The sequence below is a fragment of the Festucalex cinctus genome, chromosome 16, assembly GCF_051991245.1.
Source record: "Festucalex cinctus isolate MCC-2025b chromosome 16, RoL_Fcin_1.0, whole genome shotgun sequence".
NCBI lineage: Eukaryota > Metazoa > Chordata > Actinopteri > Syngnathiformes > Syngnathidae > Festucalex > Festucalex cinctus.
The window spans coordinates 2,661,645-2,678,535 of NC_135426.1; the positions used below are offsets into that span (position 1 = coordinate 2,661,645).

At 41.8% G+C, this 16,891-nt stretch overlaps 1 protein-coding gene across 1 annotated transcript in view; it reads right to left on the reverse strand.

Annotated features, from left to right (window-relative positions):
* Window positions 1–16,891, reverse strand: part of exoc4 (exocyst complex component 4) — a 378,154-nt gene continuing 361,263 nt past the window's right edge. The window contains exons 18-20 of the mRNA XM_077500828.1: window positions 8,980–9,158; window positions 7,583–7,742; window positions 1–314 (exon numbers count right to left, since the gene is read on the reverse strand). Coding sequence (XP_077356954.1) covers window positions 77–314; window positions 7,583–7,742; window positions 8,980–9,158 — 577 coding nt within the window. The 3' untranslated portion in view covers window positions 1–76. The remainder of the gene's footprint in view (window positions 315–7,582; window positions 7,743–8,979; window positions 9,159–16,891) is intronic.

Genomic DNA, 16,891 nt, shown 5'->3' on the forward strand with positions numbered 1-16,891 from the left:
TTGAATTCAGGTGCTTTTATTACGATTTGCAGCCTGGAAGAAGCAAATGAGACGAGACGGGTGCGCGCGAAGAAGCTCATACGGTGGTGATCTTCTTGTCCTTGCTGGCCTGCTTGATGGCGGCCTGCTCGCATACGATCTCCTTGAGCCGCTGCAGCCGCGTGTTCTGCGTGCCCAGGTCGCCCACGCCCGTCTGGCTGCGCTGGAGCAGCGACAGCGCGTTGATGTACTCCAGCTCCGTATAGCGCACGCCCTGGTCCACCACCAGGTGGAGCAGCTCGTCGGCGCTGTTGTACAGCATCTCATAGTACTGCCTAGAAAGGGGATGCACGCACAACAGGAACATGAAAGAAAGCGTTTTTTTGTTTTTGTTTTGTTTGTTTGTTTTTTGAGGGCGAGGGAGGGGGGGGTTGTTTTATGTGTCCCTGTGGGACCGTTGACGTCACAATCCAATGAAACAAGCCCTCCAGTTTACAAACAAGTCACTTTACAAGGTGTGAACGCGTGTGAAGGAGAAGTTGCAACAAGCGATCACAATTAATTTCTAGCTGTAGTCATGAATGAATGAGTGAGTGAGTGAGTGAGTGAGTGAGGCGGCCATTACGGGCTGCGACTTTGCTGTCAAAAATGAGTTAGCTGGGCAGGTAAGCAAGGAGGGGGAGGTGGACGACCGGCAGCGATCCTATCCATCAGCCACGACCACAACATCTGACTGGACTGACCTATCTGCTTTGTCTCGCACCTCACATTGTAGCCACGCAGAGTTCCAAAAAGCAGCTTTCACGTAAGGGCGGAAAAATAAAAGAAAGAAGAGACTAATCTTTTTTTTTTCTTTCTTTCTTTCTTTCTTTCTTTCTTTCTTTCTTTATTTCTTTCTTTCTTCTTTTGTTTTTTTTGTTAGTTTTTTAATCAGTTACCGTAGTCAACCTCATCCCATTTTTATTTAGTCCAATTTTAGTCGACTATAAACCTCGCATTTTAGTCTTAATTGTAGTCCAAGAAAACATTTTATTCATCTAGTTTAAGTCAACAAAAACTGTCAACGTTTTAGTCTAGTTTAGTCTGTGTGTGTTTATGTGTATATATATATATATATATATATATATATATATATATATATATATATATATATATATTGTCAGCAGATCATGTCAAACATTTCAGATCTAAAACTATTTCACATCAAATTTTCTCTCAATCGTTTTGATGAAAAACAACTTTTTCACAATTCCAGTGGCTACCATGGCTCCATGTGTTGAGCGAGTACATTAACCAGCATTAGTTAGTGGTTGGATTCAAATTATTGTTGGAACATTATAGATTAGTTAGATTAATGTTCCATTATAACTATAATTTTAGTCCAGTTTTTATTCAGTGCAGTACATTTTTGTCTCGCCTTCATTAGTCGACAAAAATGTATACTGATTTAGTCCCACTTATTTTTATTTATTTATTTTTTTTATTAATGAGGGTTTTAGTGTCGTTAAAGGCCCGGTCTTCCGTTTTCACTCAGGAAAAGGCAAATACAGGATTTATACAGACAAATTACTTCTTAATGTACAGCTCTGGGCTTCGGTTAAGGTCTGGTGGTGATTTTGTCCTAACCCCCCCCCCCCCCAGCCTGTATTTTGCCATTTTGTGTTTGTTTTGTAAAAAGCGGGACGTTTCTGTGGAAAGACAGTGTTTACACCCCTCCAGCCAATCGCAGAGCAAGGGGTGGCGTGTCGCAAACGGGGCTGGGCGAATTTGTCGGCTGCGTGACGTCATTCCCCTGGGAACTTCATAGCACGCACGGATTATTTATCTATTTATTTTTCACTCACTCACTCACTCACTCACTCACTCACTCACTCACTCACTCACTCACTCACTCACTCACTCACAGAAGCTTACATGTGTGAATGAGTGAGTGAAAAAAATAAATCCGTGCGTGCTGTCAAGTTGTCGCAGGAGTGATGTCACACAGCCGACGAGTTCGCCCGGCCCCGTTTGCGACACGCCACCCCCTGCTCTGCAACTGGCTGGAGGTGTGTAAACACTGTTTTTCCACAGAAACGTCCCGCTGTTTACAAAACAAACACAAAATGGCAAAATACAGGCTGGGGGGTGGGGGTTTAGGACAAAATCACCACCAGACATTTAGAGAAGCCCAGATCTGTAAATTGAGAAGAAGCTTGTCTGTTTAAATCCTGGATTTAAAAAGCGCCTTTTCCTGAGTGAAAACGGCAGACTGGGCCTTTAAATCTAGTTTTAGTCTGGTGAAAAATGTGTGTTGACAAAATGATTTTTGTTTAATTTTCGTTAATGAAATTAACACTAGCTGGTCGGCTTTACTTTTATATTTCGTTATTGAATTCATGTCATGTCGTGTCTAGAAAAGTTCATGATTTAAGGTCCATGTTCATCATCTTTTCATGAGAGTTGAAGTGAGAAAGCCACAAATTGTATTGCATTATTGTTGCAATCTGCTGTTGTTTATTATAAAACAGATTATTATTATTATTATTATTATTATTATTATTATTTTGCCCGTCTTAAAAAAGGACTTTAAAACAATAATCCCCTTTGTAACATTTAAGGGTGACCCCGGGTTTTCACCGGATGCGGTTGCGGTGCGGTGCGTCTTGACTGCGTGCTCCGGACGGGTCAATTTTTTTGTCAATCCACACCGGCTCCGCACAGCTGCGGTCCGGCAGCTCCGTCGCCGCCCACTTCCCAACATGTCTCGCGGGACCGCGCGCGCGCGATCATGTGGCATTTCACAACGACAAACATACAGAAAGTCTGTGCTCAACAGAGAAGCAGAAAGAGAGGTGGACTTCTTTTGATTTAACCTTTTCTTCTTCTTCTGCTATGAGATTCCATGCAGCATCCTTTTTTTGGTTGTCCTTATAAAAAGGATGTGCCGTGTCATATATTATTTTGTGGTTTTCAACCTCAAATATAAACCTCTCCTCGTCCATGTTCGCTGGTGTCTAAACCGTGAATGAGCACATGGCCCGGCGACGCCCACGTCACGTTTTGCTGAAAAGCTTGCGAAATAGGAGCTGGCGAGTGTTTTATTCTGAAAGGTAACCGGAAATTTATTTTGAAACTGCGTCGGTCTTCCTGTCCCGCTCGATGTGTTTTGTGCTAGCTTGCCATTTGCCGGAGGCCTACCGCTGCGGCGTCCGGCAAAAATAGAAAATAGGTCTATCCTTGCGGAAGGGCTGCGGCACGCCGCAGCTGAGACGCAGTCAACACGCAACGCACCCGCAAGCGGTGTAAACTGCACCATTCGAATGAATGGAATCTAATTGCTTGCGTCGCCGGACCGCACCGCAACCGCACCGCAACCGCACCGCAACCGCACCGCAACCGCATCCGGTGAAAACCCGGGGTGAGGGATCACAAACTATTTTTCCAACCTGTTCACCCCGAGCCGTTTTCTGCAAATGGATTAGTGTGCAAAAAGCCAACCTGGTCGCACTGACATGCTCCGAGAAGTTGCAAACCGAAAGGCACAATGACAGGAAAACGGTGAGAAAAAAAAAGGTGATTCGGAAGAGGGAAGACAAGCAGAAAAAATGGCGACAGGAAGGCGAGGCAGACAGTGACAGTGCGCCCGCCGCAGCCCTAAATACAATCACGTTTATCTGTTGACACCCCCCCCCCCCCCCCCCACTAGCTTCTGACACGCCTGTCAGTTGTACTTATTAGCGCAGACTCTCCACTGCAGACGCGGCGCAACACTTGGGCTTGTTTGCCACGATGGTGTACGTGCGCGAGTGCAATCGTTTCCTGTCAGACCGGTGCGAGCCGAGCTATACGACAGCCGTTTGCTAGCTGCCGACGCGGATCAGCGCAGGCGCCGCAACGGAAATCATTTGAGGGCTCAAGCAGAAACCACCAGCGAGCTTCACAACATCAAGCTGTACACATTGTCATTTTACCGAAACTATACGTTCCTAGTCCACAAGCTTTCATGCTAACACAAACGCCGTAGATGGGATAACAAAATTAGCGCCGATGATGTGGTGCTATAACCCATTGTGCAACATATATTTGAACATTGATGATGTATGCAGATACCACATAACAATACTCACACTCACAGGCATATATTCTTTATCCTCTGCAAAAACAACTGCAATTTGCTGAATCACATGGTTGTGAAACTGCTCTTCGTGGATATACACAGGTGTTCCCCCAGTACTTTATAAGCCTGGTAGGTCTCCAGGCTTTTGTAAACCCCGTTCCTGTCGAAGAACGGTAACTGCCGCATGTTGCTGTGCACACGCCGAATAGTAATGGCTGCATTTCGATCACTGCAACTGCCCACCACATCCGCCTGTTGACAAATATTTTCCCAGGCTGAATTTGGTCCCCAGTCTGCCGTCCCTGACCACCAGGCTTAGCAAGTTTTCTGCAGGGAAAGCCTGATATACATGTATTTATATCTCTCCCTGGTGGCCAAGACATGCACAACAGTACAATTCATTCTTCCTGTTATTAATTAATACAGTGAATAATTAGGGCTGCACGATATTGGAATATCATACGATATGCAATATAGTTGCTGAATATAGCAATATCGATATTATTGCGATATTTAAAAATAAAATGTTGAATCGGTAAGACTACCGAATGAACAATTCTGATCTCTCACAAAAAATACAAATAAAAAATTGGAACTACATCTCGATAATAAACTATTGGCTGGCGGTGCAAATTTTAGTTAGCGGCTGACTGGTCAAATTCAGATAAAAGGATAAAATTCCATTAGAAACTTAGTGCATATTTTTGCAATATGCATATTGCATGGTCCAAAATTGTGATATCAATATTTTTCTATACATTTTGCAGCCCCAGTGTATATCATTTTATAATGTTAAGTACTGTTGAGTGATATTTTTCTTGTTTTCTGGGGGCTGGGCCAGTTTTTGGCCTTTTCATTCATTTGAATGGAAAAAAAAATGTGATATTTATTTATTTATTTATTTATTTAGGACGAGCGCGATCTGGTCACAGAACGAATTGAACTCGGAAGTCAAGGTGCACAATATTGACAAGCAAAAAAAATAATAATAATAATTATGTGGCTATACTGTACTCCATTGTGGCAATATTAAGACATCGCAACGTTTCAAACCTGATTCAAACAAGTACATTTAAAAGCAGTCACTCATTACAGCTGCTATGATGCATTGAAACGCCCTAAGTGCAAGAAAAACAAACTCATTTAAGTAATGGAGAAGAGCTGTGAAATAACCTTCACACATCTGACGCCGTGCCGGGAAAAAACATCATGATATTGTTATGTTGCGCTTAAAAGGTGTTGACATATGTTGACGAGAGCCAAATACGACAACAGTCCGGTGAGGCCTGTTGCTAGGCAACAGCTACGAACAAGTTGTTTGTTTGTTTTTTTGGGTGGGGGGGATTCTTGGCATCTGGTCTCTGCCGGAGGTTACGGACGACGGGAGGAGACGGCCCAATGACTCTGGTGTGGAACCGACGGTGAAGAGGAGACCCTGCTTTTTTCATACTCAACCACATGGTGGCAATGTTTCAACATGTCACACTTGGAGTAGCGTGTGCGTGCATGTGTGTTGTTCATGAGTTGTGCAGTGCTGGCTGCTGGGCATCTGCTCAGTTTTAACTCCCATCAATGCTTATTACTGTGCCCTTGTCCACTTTTCTCCTTTCTCTCTGACTGCCACACGCTTTCCGCAAAATGGAGGCATTAAAAAAAAACAGCCTAACACACGCACACATACAAAGTACATGCGCTGGTAGTCGAGCATCTGCCACCTCTCACGAGAGCAGTCTTCCAAAAAAAACAAAACAAATGTGACCGCTTCAGTTGAAGACATTAACCGTCTGCCAAGACCAACAACGTGCGTAGAAAAGGGTCACATCATTAGGGGCGCCATCCGTTATAAGCCCCACATAAAAAAAGTCATTTCCTTGGATGAAATCGCCGCGCAGCATGAATATTAAAAGAGGCTTTTTGTGTGTGTGTGTGTCTGGCATGACTCGGGAAGTGTAAACAGCGCTGATTACCAATCAACGCCTCGCAATCAGGACGGGGGCGAACAAGAGGAGCCGTTGACCATCGTAATCAAAGCTGACAGAGGGGAGCAACATGGCGCTAATTAGGGGGGGTGAATTGCCGAGTATCTGATGATTCGATCCGTATCACAATTCATATGTCTCGATTCGATTGGATACCGATTAATCCCGATACAAATCTGTACATCAATTATTGTGTTTTATCTTTTTTTAACTAAAATACTATATAAATACTATACTATATAAATCAGTAAACTTGTACATGTACACAGTAAGATTTGTATGATATTAACTGAAACTTCAGCACTGCATTTAACAAACGGGTTGCAATCTGTTTCATTTTTGAACAGCATTCAAATAAAATATGAAGGCTTAATGTTCCATTAACGCAGTGCTTCTCAAATAGTGGGGCGGGCCCCCCCAGGGGGGCGCGAGGCTCCATCAAGGGGGGCGCGTTTGACCTCGGGGAACATGCTTTTTATTTTTTTATTTTGATTTTTTTTTAACTGTCCTAGAATAAAGTGCAATTGCACCTCCACTACATTAGAGGGCAGTGGCACTCATTATTGGCAGAGTAAGCGCAGGGAGCATTCGCTCGGTGGTGTAGGGGTTTTGTTTGAACTGAGCATGCGCGCTTTGCACACAACAAAAAAAATCAGCACAAATTATTTTATATATTTTTGTTTTGCAGGTTAAAGCTTTTTTTTTTTTTTTTTAATATTGTGCTCCTGAGTTAATGTTGGTGATCAGTTTGAATGCATTATTATTTATTGATTTTATGTAATTTTATTTTTCCGTATCATATGGTTTGACATGGTCAGTCAAAAAATGTTTATAATTTAATTAAGGATTTAATTTTATTTTTGAATTTCAGATGCACTTGAAATATTTTCTGTTACAGTTAATAAAGCTATTCTTTGTTGTAAGTTGGTCCATATTTATTTCTTTTCTTTATTCTCTTATACGTTAATAAGGATACAGTGTTATGCAGAGGTGTGCTTATCACAATTTTATAGACAAATGCTACTATTTATAGTCGCGGGGGGCGCGAGATGTTTTCTTCTTACTGGGGGGGCATGACAGAAAATAATTGAGAACCACTGCATTAACGTAACATTAGGGTTGGCACACCTATGGAACTAGGGGCGTGGAAACCAAATAAAAAGAGGGTGAGGAGGGGATTTTTTTCAGAGAGTGCAGTAGTGAATTGTATCAGTCAGTTCCTCTACTCTGTCTTCGAGAGCTTTGAACTGAGTGTCGTCTCTCCTTTTTGTGTCATGTTTAATAAATGTCATAAGCAGGTAAACCTGACAGAACCCTAAGTAAGACTTTTTGTTGAATATTTCCATCAAAAATTGATGTTTAAATATCGGTTCAGCTGCATATTGAATGGATACAAGAATTGCGAACTGCACTATCGCGATATATTGCCAAATCGATTTTTCCGAACACCCCTAGCGCTAATCAACGCGCTTTTCTGCACACTAGCCACAAGTCAGGTTCTTTTCATCTTGTCGTGAATGAATACCTGGCAAAATCCAGGTCGGCCTCCCGGGACATGGTGATGTTGGTGAGGTTCTGCTGGAGCACGAAGATATTCCGGCACATCTTCTTGATGCCCGACTCGCTGATCCTCTTGAAGTACTGGGCGCCGTTGATGAGGATGCAGGAGATCAGGTGGCCCAGACCTTTGTTGGAGAAACCACAGAAAACACTTCAACGTCATCTTCAGCAAGTTCGATTTCAGTGCGCACCTCAAGTCCAGTATGTTTGATTAGCGCTAGTGTTTATTTCGTCAACTAAAAGTAAACTAAAATTGCGTCAACACACATTTTTCACTAGACTAAAACTAGACTAGATTAGACTAAAACGCTCATTAAGAAACAATAAGTGGTACTAAATCAGTATGCATTTTTATCGACTAATGAAGACGAGACAAAAATGACCTTCACTTCATAAAAAAAAAATTGACATTTTAGTTAAACAAAAACGAGACAAAAATGATATGATTTAGTCAAATCTTGTCTCTGCTAATCTGTCACGTCTGTGACACTGTCAGGTGACACACAGAACAAAAACATGGGACAGACAGGAGGTGGATTCACGGTGAAAGGTTCAAAAAAGTAAATTATATTTATAACTTTTCATAAATCCTACGGCTATAACATTCCAACAATAATTTAAAGGGATACTTGACTCATTGAACAATTTTCAGTAGTAAAAAGGGGCTATTTTGTCCAAAATGAATTTTATAACTTCCAGTATTAAAAAGTCATTTTTCTACTTGCTGTCGACTGATGATGACATCACCTGTGCTGAGGAAGTAGGTAATTACCAATCATGACTCACCTGTTTTCTGGGTTTCGTCAGCAAACTGAACCATGATACTTCCTCAGCACAGGTGATGTCATCATTAGTTGACAGTCAGCAAGTAGAAAAATTACTTTTAGAATGTATTCATTGTATATGAAAAATTATTAAGTTACCACCAAGATTTTACTACTGAAAATGGCTCAATGAGTAAAGTAATGCAAATGCTAACTAATGACGGCTAACTTACTAGCTAATAGCATGGAGCCATAGTAGCCACTGTAATTGTGTGTCAAGATGTTTTTCATCAAAAAGATGAGAAAAAATTATGTAAGGGGGTAAAATGATTGTCCTGACTAAAAGCTAGACTAAAACGTTGACAGTTTTTGTTGACTAAAACTAGACGAATACAATGACGTTTTCTTGGACTAAAATAAAGACTAAAATGCAAGATTTATAGTCGACTAAAAATGGATTAAATGAGGTTGTGATTAAAAACTAATAAGTGTGACTGAAATTGGACTAAAACAGACAAAATAAAAAAAAAAAGGCAGACAAAATTAACACTAATTAGCGGGAAAGAAAGAAAGAAAGAAAAGCGCCCTGTGGTTTGACCTTCAAAGATGTAGTGAAACTTGTGCTGATGCAGGGCGGCGCCCATGGCCTCCTCGATGGCTGACACGTCCTTGTTGAGCTTGACCACTAGCGGGTCGTAGTCCATGCTCTCCACGTTGGCCACGATGGCGTAGTTGCCCTGCTTGGTCAGCGGGATCAGGTAGTGGAAGCAGTGCACCCTGCCATCAACACAACAAATTTATCAAGCTCATGACAGGATTTTGCGCCACTCATCTCCAGCTGCCTGCTATTCGGCGCTGAAATATGATTAGGCCGCGAAATGCGGCGCCTACAAGACTCGTGTATAAACACGCAGCCCGCAGCCATGAAAAGACAAAAGTTCCCCTTTTTCAGGCCCACAAGCAAACGGTTGGCTTCAAAGCATTTCGTTGCAGAAGAAGACGGAACAGAACGAAGCTTTGGGCTCAGCAAAATGAAAATTCATTCCTTATTCATTTCTAGGGATGTAACAATGACGGCAATATTGTGATATTAAAACTGCCACGATATATCGTCGTCATCATGTTGGATATTAAATCAGCACATTTTTTTATCATTATTTTTTTAAGTCATGTTGGTTTCAATTTCCAGCAGTTCTAGCAAAATTCAAGGACGCATCTGTTGAGGAAGGACGCATCTGTACTTGCTCCTGCACTCGCTCGTGAATCTAACTACTTGTTGATTTTTGCATTGGGATTTTTAACTACATTGTTGCAGAATGCCTGGCGGAAAAAGAGCTGACGAGATTGAGGAGATAAAATCTTCTCTTAAAAAAATCAGTGGAATGGTCGCCGAATTACTTGAAATGAAGAAGAGCATTGAGCCACTTCTTCAGGAAATACAGCAATTTAAGAAAGAGACACAGGAAAAAGATCGACGCATTGTTGCCTTGGAACAAAAAGTGGATGATTTGGAACAAAATCTTCGTATCAACGATGTGATAGTCACCGGTATCAAGATCAAACCGCGCCGTGGCCCTTTGAGCGCTGTGGCTAGCACGAGCACGGAAGATTCTGACCAATATTCAGGGAACGAGACTGTGGAACAGCAAGTGACACTTCAACTCAGAGATTTGGGATTAACTGTTGATCCTGCGCACATTCAGATGTGCTTTTCGCTTCCAACTGGAGGGACACGACCACCGGCATTTCTGATCAGGTTTGTTGACAGAAAGAAAAAGATTGCTCTTCTGAGAGACCGTCACAAGCTTCGTGGGAAACATGTCTACATCAACGAAAACCTCACCAAACGAAATGCTGACATCGCCAAAAAGGCTCGACAAATGAGAAAGAATGGACTTATCGAAAGCACGTGGACAAAAGACTGCCGAATTTTTATTCAAACTAAAGATAACTCTGGTCAACTAAAAACACGAATCGTGAAAGGAGCTGAGGAATTGGCAGCGCTTGAGAGACAACAGTAATTCACAATATCACAACAACAACAACATCACTAATTACCCAAAGCTGGAATTGTATATGATTATTTGCTGACTTTGCCAAGGCTAACTCTTGTTTATACACCTGCATTGATAACATGTATTGCTGTTCCCGTTTGAATCTAAATATTGTCTGTCTCGAATTCCGTTTGGACATTTGTACTAACAGTCAAGGCTACATGATAAGGTTGTATTGTGGCTCCAATGAATCTGCTGTCAATACGCAAAATGGGGGTTGGAGGTCTGGTTCCTGGAATGCAGCTGGCGTGGGCCGCTCTGCTGGGTGAGCTAGGCTGGGCAGCGCACAGGAGTAATCAGATCCACAACATGCTAGCAACCAGTGGTGCTACCTGACCAGAATCGAGTGCTGAAATTGCTTGAAAGCAATGGGCCGAATGCAAGCCGATCTACTCTTCTAGAAAGCACATGTGTGAAAGCTGATCCGAGGTCAGCAAAGAACCTACTGGTGAAAGAGAAAAATTGCGCTTGCCTTGGCTGCTCGCCTGGCGGGGTGGGCTTGCTGGTGGCGTCTGGAGACCGACTCACCAGTTCCAAATGACTGGGACTAGCCACAATCTATACACGGACATTCAAGATGAACTGAGCGAGCAGTGTCTGGGATAGTATGGGATGGATAACGATAAAAATTCATGACTATTCTAAATAATGTATATGATTGATGCGTTATAGTAATGGGTCGATGGGGACGGGTCTCGAATAAGCTTCGGCTTCTACCCGTCAGCCCTTCTTTCGGATGTCAATGTTGCAAATGATGTGATGTGATTGATGTAAACTGTAATGTGTCCGAAAGGAAAAAATGAATAAACTAAATAAACTAAACTAGCACCCTCTGGTGGCTAGTTTTTTAGTGCAGTTTAATTTTTATATGGCATGTTTTGGCCCTTCTATGCTTCAAATCCACACTAATAGTCAGATGAAGGGGAACGTAATATGCTTGTGAACAGGGTTCTTGCAGGAATCACTCAGTGAAATTTTATACCTTTTTAGACCACTATGACAAAAATTTTAGACCAACTTCACGACCGACCGAAGACCCCTAAAAAAAAAAAAAAGGGGGGGGGGGGGGGGTCACATATTTGATTCTCAAAACGATGTCAACTTGCAGGGCTCTACACTAACTTTTCCACTACTAGCACTGGTGTGAGTAACATTTTTAGTTGCTCGCACAGCACAGGATTTAGTCGCACCATTTTTTGTGGAGGTGTAGCATGACTTTACGCATACGCAACTCGATATATTTGCAAAATATTTGATTGGAACACAAGTTTTGCCTGCAACAGCAGTGGCTATCAAAACATACGATTCATTTAAATATTCAAAACTTATAGTGACATTTGTTGCTTGTCGACGTTAATCTTAAAACACCACAAATTTTTAGGGTATCTTCAAACTTGTTAAAAAAAACAACAACAAAAATGTCTTCTATATTTTCATATATTGAATCAATTATTTAAATAGACCGCAACAAAGGGCTGGGCGAAAAATGAAAAATGTATCAGTTTAAATATTTATTAGTCGTTATTGACAGTTATAATTGGGTTGTTTTTTTTCTATTCAAAATAAGGATCAGGAAAACAAAATGCTGATAATTTGAAATATAAATATTTAACCTTTAAAAAGACACAAACACAATATGTGCACAGTGTTAAGTATTTCAGAAACATAAAAATTTGGGACATTAAATAAACCTACCGTCCAGCCAAAAGAAATATGAAGCCACCTTATGGAACAATACATCTATCAAACACATTTTAACCACTTAATATATATCAAAAAAATATTGCCAAAAGTAACCTTCCCTTTTCATCAACAATTTTCTTTTTCTTTTGCCATCACATTCATTTTTGGTTAATGTATGACGTCTTTTTTTTATTTTTTTTATTAGTATTATTATTAATCTGAGACACGATGATGACCACGGAATCACTACTGTTTTTTTTGTTGTTGTTGTTTTTTTGCTGTGGTTCATTTTGAGTTTGATCACGTTCATTGCGGGCACGTCTCAGTTCTCCCATCTGCTTGTCATGCTAGTTGTGCACATTGACAGGGGGGAAAAAAAAAAGAGAGACGCTTGCGATGTGCTTTTAGCTTAGCTGGTGTGTTGGCTGTGGGACATACCTGTGTGAAGTTTGAATTCATGCATTGGGTCGTCACGGGAGTTATTGTTTTGAGTCGCGCGCAGTACCAACACCGGGACATACAAGTGCACCGAGAGGACTCGATAGCCAACAGTGTTGGGAATAACGGCGTTAGAAACTGCGTTGCTTTTTCACTAACGGAGCAATCAAATTAATTACTGTTCCTATCGTTACAACGCCGTTAGCGTTACTGATAATGTAAAGTGCCGCATCACAAAAAATTGGTGTCAGGAAGCGCCGCGGTGTCACCCGGGATTTACACCGGATGCGGTTGCGGTGCGTTCCGGCGACGCAAGCAATTAGATTCCATTCATTCGAATCGTGCAGTTTACACCGCTTGCGTGTGCGTTGCGTGTCGACTGCGTCTCAGCTGCGGCGTGCCGCAGCCCTTCCGCAAGGATAGACCTATTTTCTATTTTTGCTGGACGCCGCAGCGGTAGGCCTCCAGCAAATGGCAAGCTAGCACAAAACACATCGAGCGGGACCGGAAGACGGACGCAGTTTCAAAATACATTTCTGCTTACCTTTCAGAATAAAACACTCGCTAGCTCCTATTTTGCAAGCACGTCAGCAAAACGTGATGTGAGCGTAGCCGGGCCTGGAGTTAACGGGCGATGTGCTCATTCACGGTTTAGACACCAGCGAACATGGACGAGGAGAGGTTTATATTGGAGGTAGAAAGCCACAACATAATAAAAGTCCACCGCTCTTTCTGCTTCTCTGTTGAGCACAGACTTTCTGTGTGTTTGTCGTTGTTTTTAATGCCACATGATCGCGCGTGGTCACGCGAGACACGGCGGGAAATGGTCGGCGACGGAGCTGCCGGACCGCAGCTGTGCGGAGTCGGTGTGGATTGGGCAAAAAATTGACGCGTCCGGAGCACGCAGTCAAGACGCACCGCACCGCAGCCGCACCGCACACGCAACCGGTGTAAACCCGGGGTCAAGCTTTCACCCAGCTGACAGACAGCTCCACATCAGTGGGGGTGGGGGAGGGGGACTTGAAGGGGTGACGCTGCTTGTGTACTATGATTGGCTAACAAGTTGTGTGGGCGGGGGCCCCAGCTTAATGTATGCCGCACGCACTTCTATCAAAACACAAGAGAGCTCGGATGGCGACAGAGAGCCTGGGGAATGCAAAGGTAGCGTTTTATATCTGGACGTACAGACACTACTCCTCGCTGATTTAAATTGCTGTTCAGCAGCAACAGCTGGTGATTAAGGCTGAACTCACCATTTAAACCACAAGGTTTGTTGTTGAAAACATGCTCCCCCTGTCCAATGCGGAGTCCGAGTCATTTAGAGCTCTTCTGGCTAAAATTCCAACACAGGGAGGAGGAGGGGGTACCCCTCCATGCCGAAAGAGTTTTGCTAACTTCTTAGACAACGAGTGTAGTTTAGTGGTTATCAGATTTCCCTTCTTCTTTTTACATTTAAGTTTACATTTGGGTTTCATAGTTTTGCATTACAGTAAAGTGTGTGAATGTTATTTATGTTCAATATGTATTTATTTTAAAAAAAATTTAATATACATTTTTACTTCTATGCATGTGGCAAGTTGCAATAGATGTTCTAAAATATATTATTTTTATTCTTCATTATTACAAACATTCTTTACACGAGAGATAGAACATTATTAAAAAAAACAAAAAACACAAAACACAATTACTTAGCTGAATAACTAATTACTTTCAGAAAGCAGTAAGGGAGTTACTTATGCAATTACTTTTTAAAAGAAGTAATTTGTAACTATAACTAATTACATTTTTAAAGTAACTTGCCCAACACTGGTAGCCAAGGGAAATACCGAAATGTACGGCACCGGCTTCTGCAACTGTCTGTTGACACTCGCTGTGACGCGCGCGGCCGCGCACACTATCCCGTGCCATAAGTTCGTCGTTCACCACCCTGCCTGTTTGTTTTTGTCCCGGTAGTGTTAGCTTGACATGTTGAGCTCGGGATGTCCGCAGAAAGCAACAACGATAATTCCTCCCCCTCCTGTTGTCGTATCTCGCGGCAAAACAAGCCGCCGCCGCGCATCACATCTCACTTGTACCGCCCCACGTACCTTAGCTCCCGCCCGCCCGAACTACATTTAACTACAATGCAAACGCACCCCCTCAAATGTCTCCTTCACTTTGAGCACGCAAATAACAGAAACAACGCAACACGCACATTTTTTGTTCTTTCTTTTTCTTTCTTTCTACAGAGCAGACACTTCTCGGAATGTAAGGAACGGATGTAAGGATTTTAGACTTGGGGTAAATTAAATTTTAGACCTAGGATGAAAATATGGCTGTTTTTTTACGACATTTTAGGCCTAAAATTTAACTTTCTGAATTTTAGACTTTTTTTTTTTTTTAGACTTTTTTTTTAAGACCCCGCGGGAACCCTGTGTGAAGCAAGTCATAATGTGGAAAAAATGTGTGCGTAATATTAATTGTTATTAGAGATTATAGGTTGTTTGTATGCATTACTGTAATGTACAAAAGCACAATATTGTTTTTTCTTTTTTTTTTTAAATATCAGCTAATTTTTTTGGCAATATTTTGACCTTTTTTGTATCGCCACAATATCCTGATAATGATCGTATTGTGACCTTCATATCGTGTTAATATCATAGTGATATGTGGATATGGTTACATCCCTATTCATTTCATATGTCTATGACTGTGAGGCGACTGCGTCACCGAAGCACCTACAACAACAACAACAACAACAACAAAAACTGTCGTACAGTTGACTGAGTATTTATTGGTCCTTTTGAGAACAAAAAAAAAAAAAGTTTTTGAAAATCATCTTCCACATTGACTTTTGCTTTGTGTCATATTTGATTCCTCTGTTCACAATGCTCTTTAAATGTGTCCGTTAAAAAAATGCCAAAAATAAAACAATAAATAAACTAGGGGTACACTGATCACAATTTTCCGGCGATCGTGGATCCCCGATCTTTTAAAAAGTCTGACCTGCCAATTTCAATTTTTGCCCTGATTCCGATTATTTTCATAATAAGTAAGCAGCCACCTTCAGTGTTCCAATCTCGTTTTATTGGAAAAACATTGAACAATATCGGTGAAATAATACAAACAATTGTTTTTAAATGCACATGATCACCGATTCCCAAAAATTAAGGAAATTGGCCAGCCGATCAATTGGTGCACCCATGTAATAAACTGACATATCAAACATATTAGTATTTCCAAAAATCAGAAAGTACATTTTGGGCGGCACGGTGGCGGACTGGTTAGCACGTCACCTCCCAGTTCTGAGGACTCCGGTTCGAGTCCAGGCTTCGGCCGTTCCTGGGTGGAGTTTGCATGTTCTCCCCGTGCCCGCGTGGGTCTTCTCCGGGTACTCCGGTCTCCTCCCACATTCCAAAGACATGCATGGCAGGTTAATTGGGTGCTTCGAATTGTCCCTAGGTGTGCTTGTGAGTGTGGATGGTTGTTCGTCTCTGTGTGCCCTGCGATTGGCTGGCAACCAGTCCAGGGTGTCCCCCCCCTACTGCCCAGAGCCAGCTGAGATAGGCACCAGCACCGCCCGCGACCCTTGCGAGGAATAAGCGGTCAAGAAAATGGATGGATGGATGGAAAGTACATTTCCCACTATTAGTAAGTAAAACGCGTATTTCCTTTCTGAATCGGGACAATCTTGCAAGGTCGCCGGAAAAAGCCATCGGCTGTGTGATACTGCCCTCTAAAGGATTATCCGTGCAATGCATGTGTCAGATCATATACGTCAGGGTTTTAATGTGAAAATAATATTATACTCATAAAATAGAGGGCTCAAAATGTCTTGTATTTAACTCATTTGCTCCCAAAAACGTATAAATACGTTCTATTCTAAATGTTTTAAGTGTCCCAAAGACATATATATATACACATTTTTTATGTTGTTGTTTTTTTTTTATGTTACAGCATACAGAAGGCTTTGATGCAGCCTCTCAACTGCAAAGAACGGTTGAAGCAATAACAGTTATTACACAAACAGCTAGCAGGTGGCAGCAGAGTATAAGGGATCAACGACGGCCACGTTGAAAGAAAAGCTCAATTACTCACAATTCTAAATAGATTTGATGAAACTTCAAAGCAGAAACGGATAGAAATATACTAGATAGATAGATTTATTATTATTTTTTTCTTGATGAAAGAAGAGACTTTAATCTTTCTTTTGGTAGGTACCTTTTTTTTTTTATAGCAATAGAAGACAATATTCTGTGGGCCTTGCAAAATCAATCCAAATCCAGGAAAACAGCCGGGAGTGAAGGAGATTGCTTCACTCAAAATGGCTGCTGGGAGTGAATGAGTTAATATGAT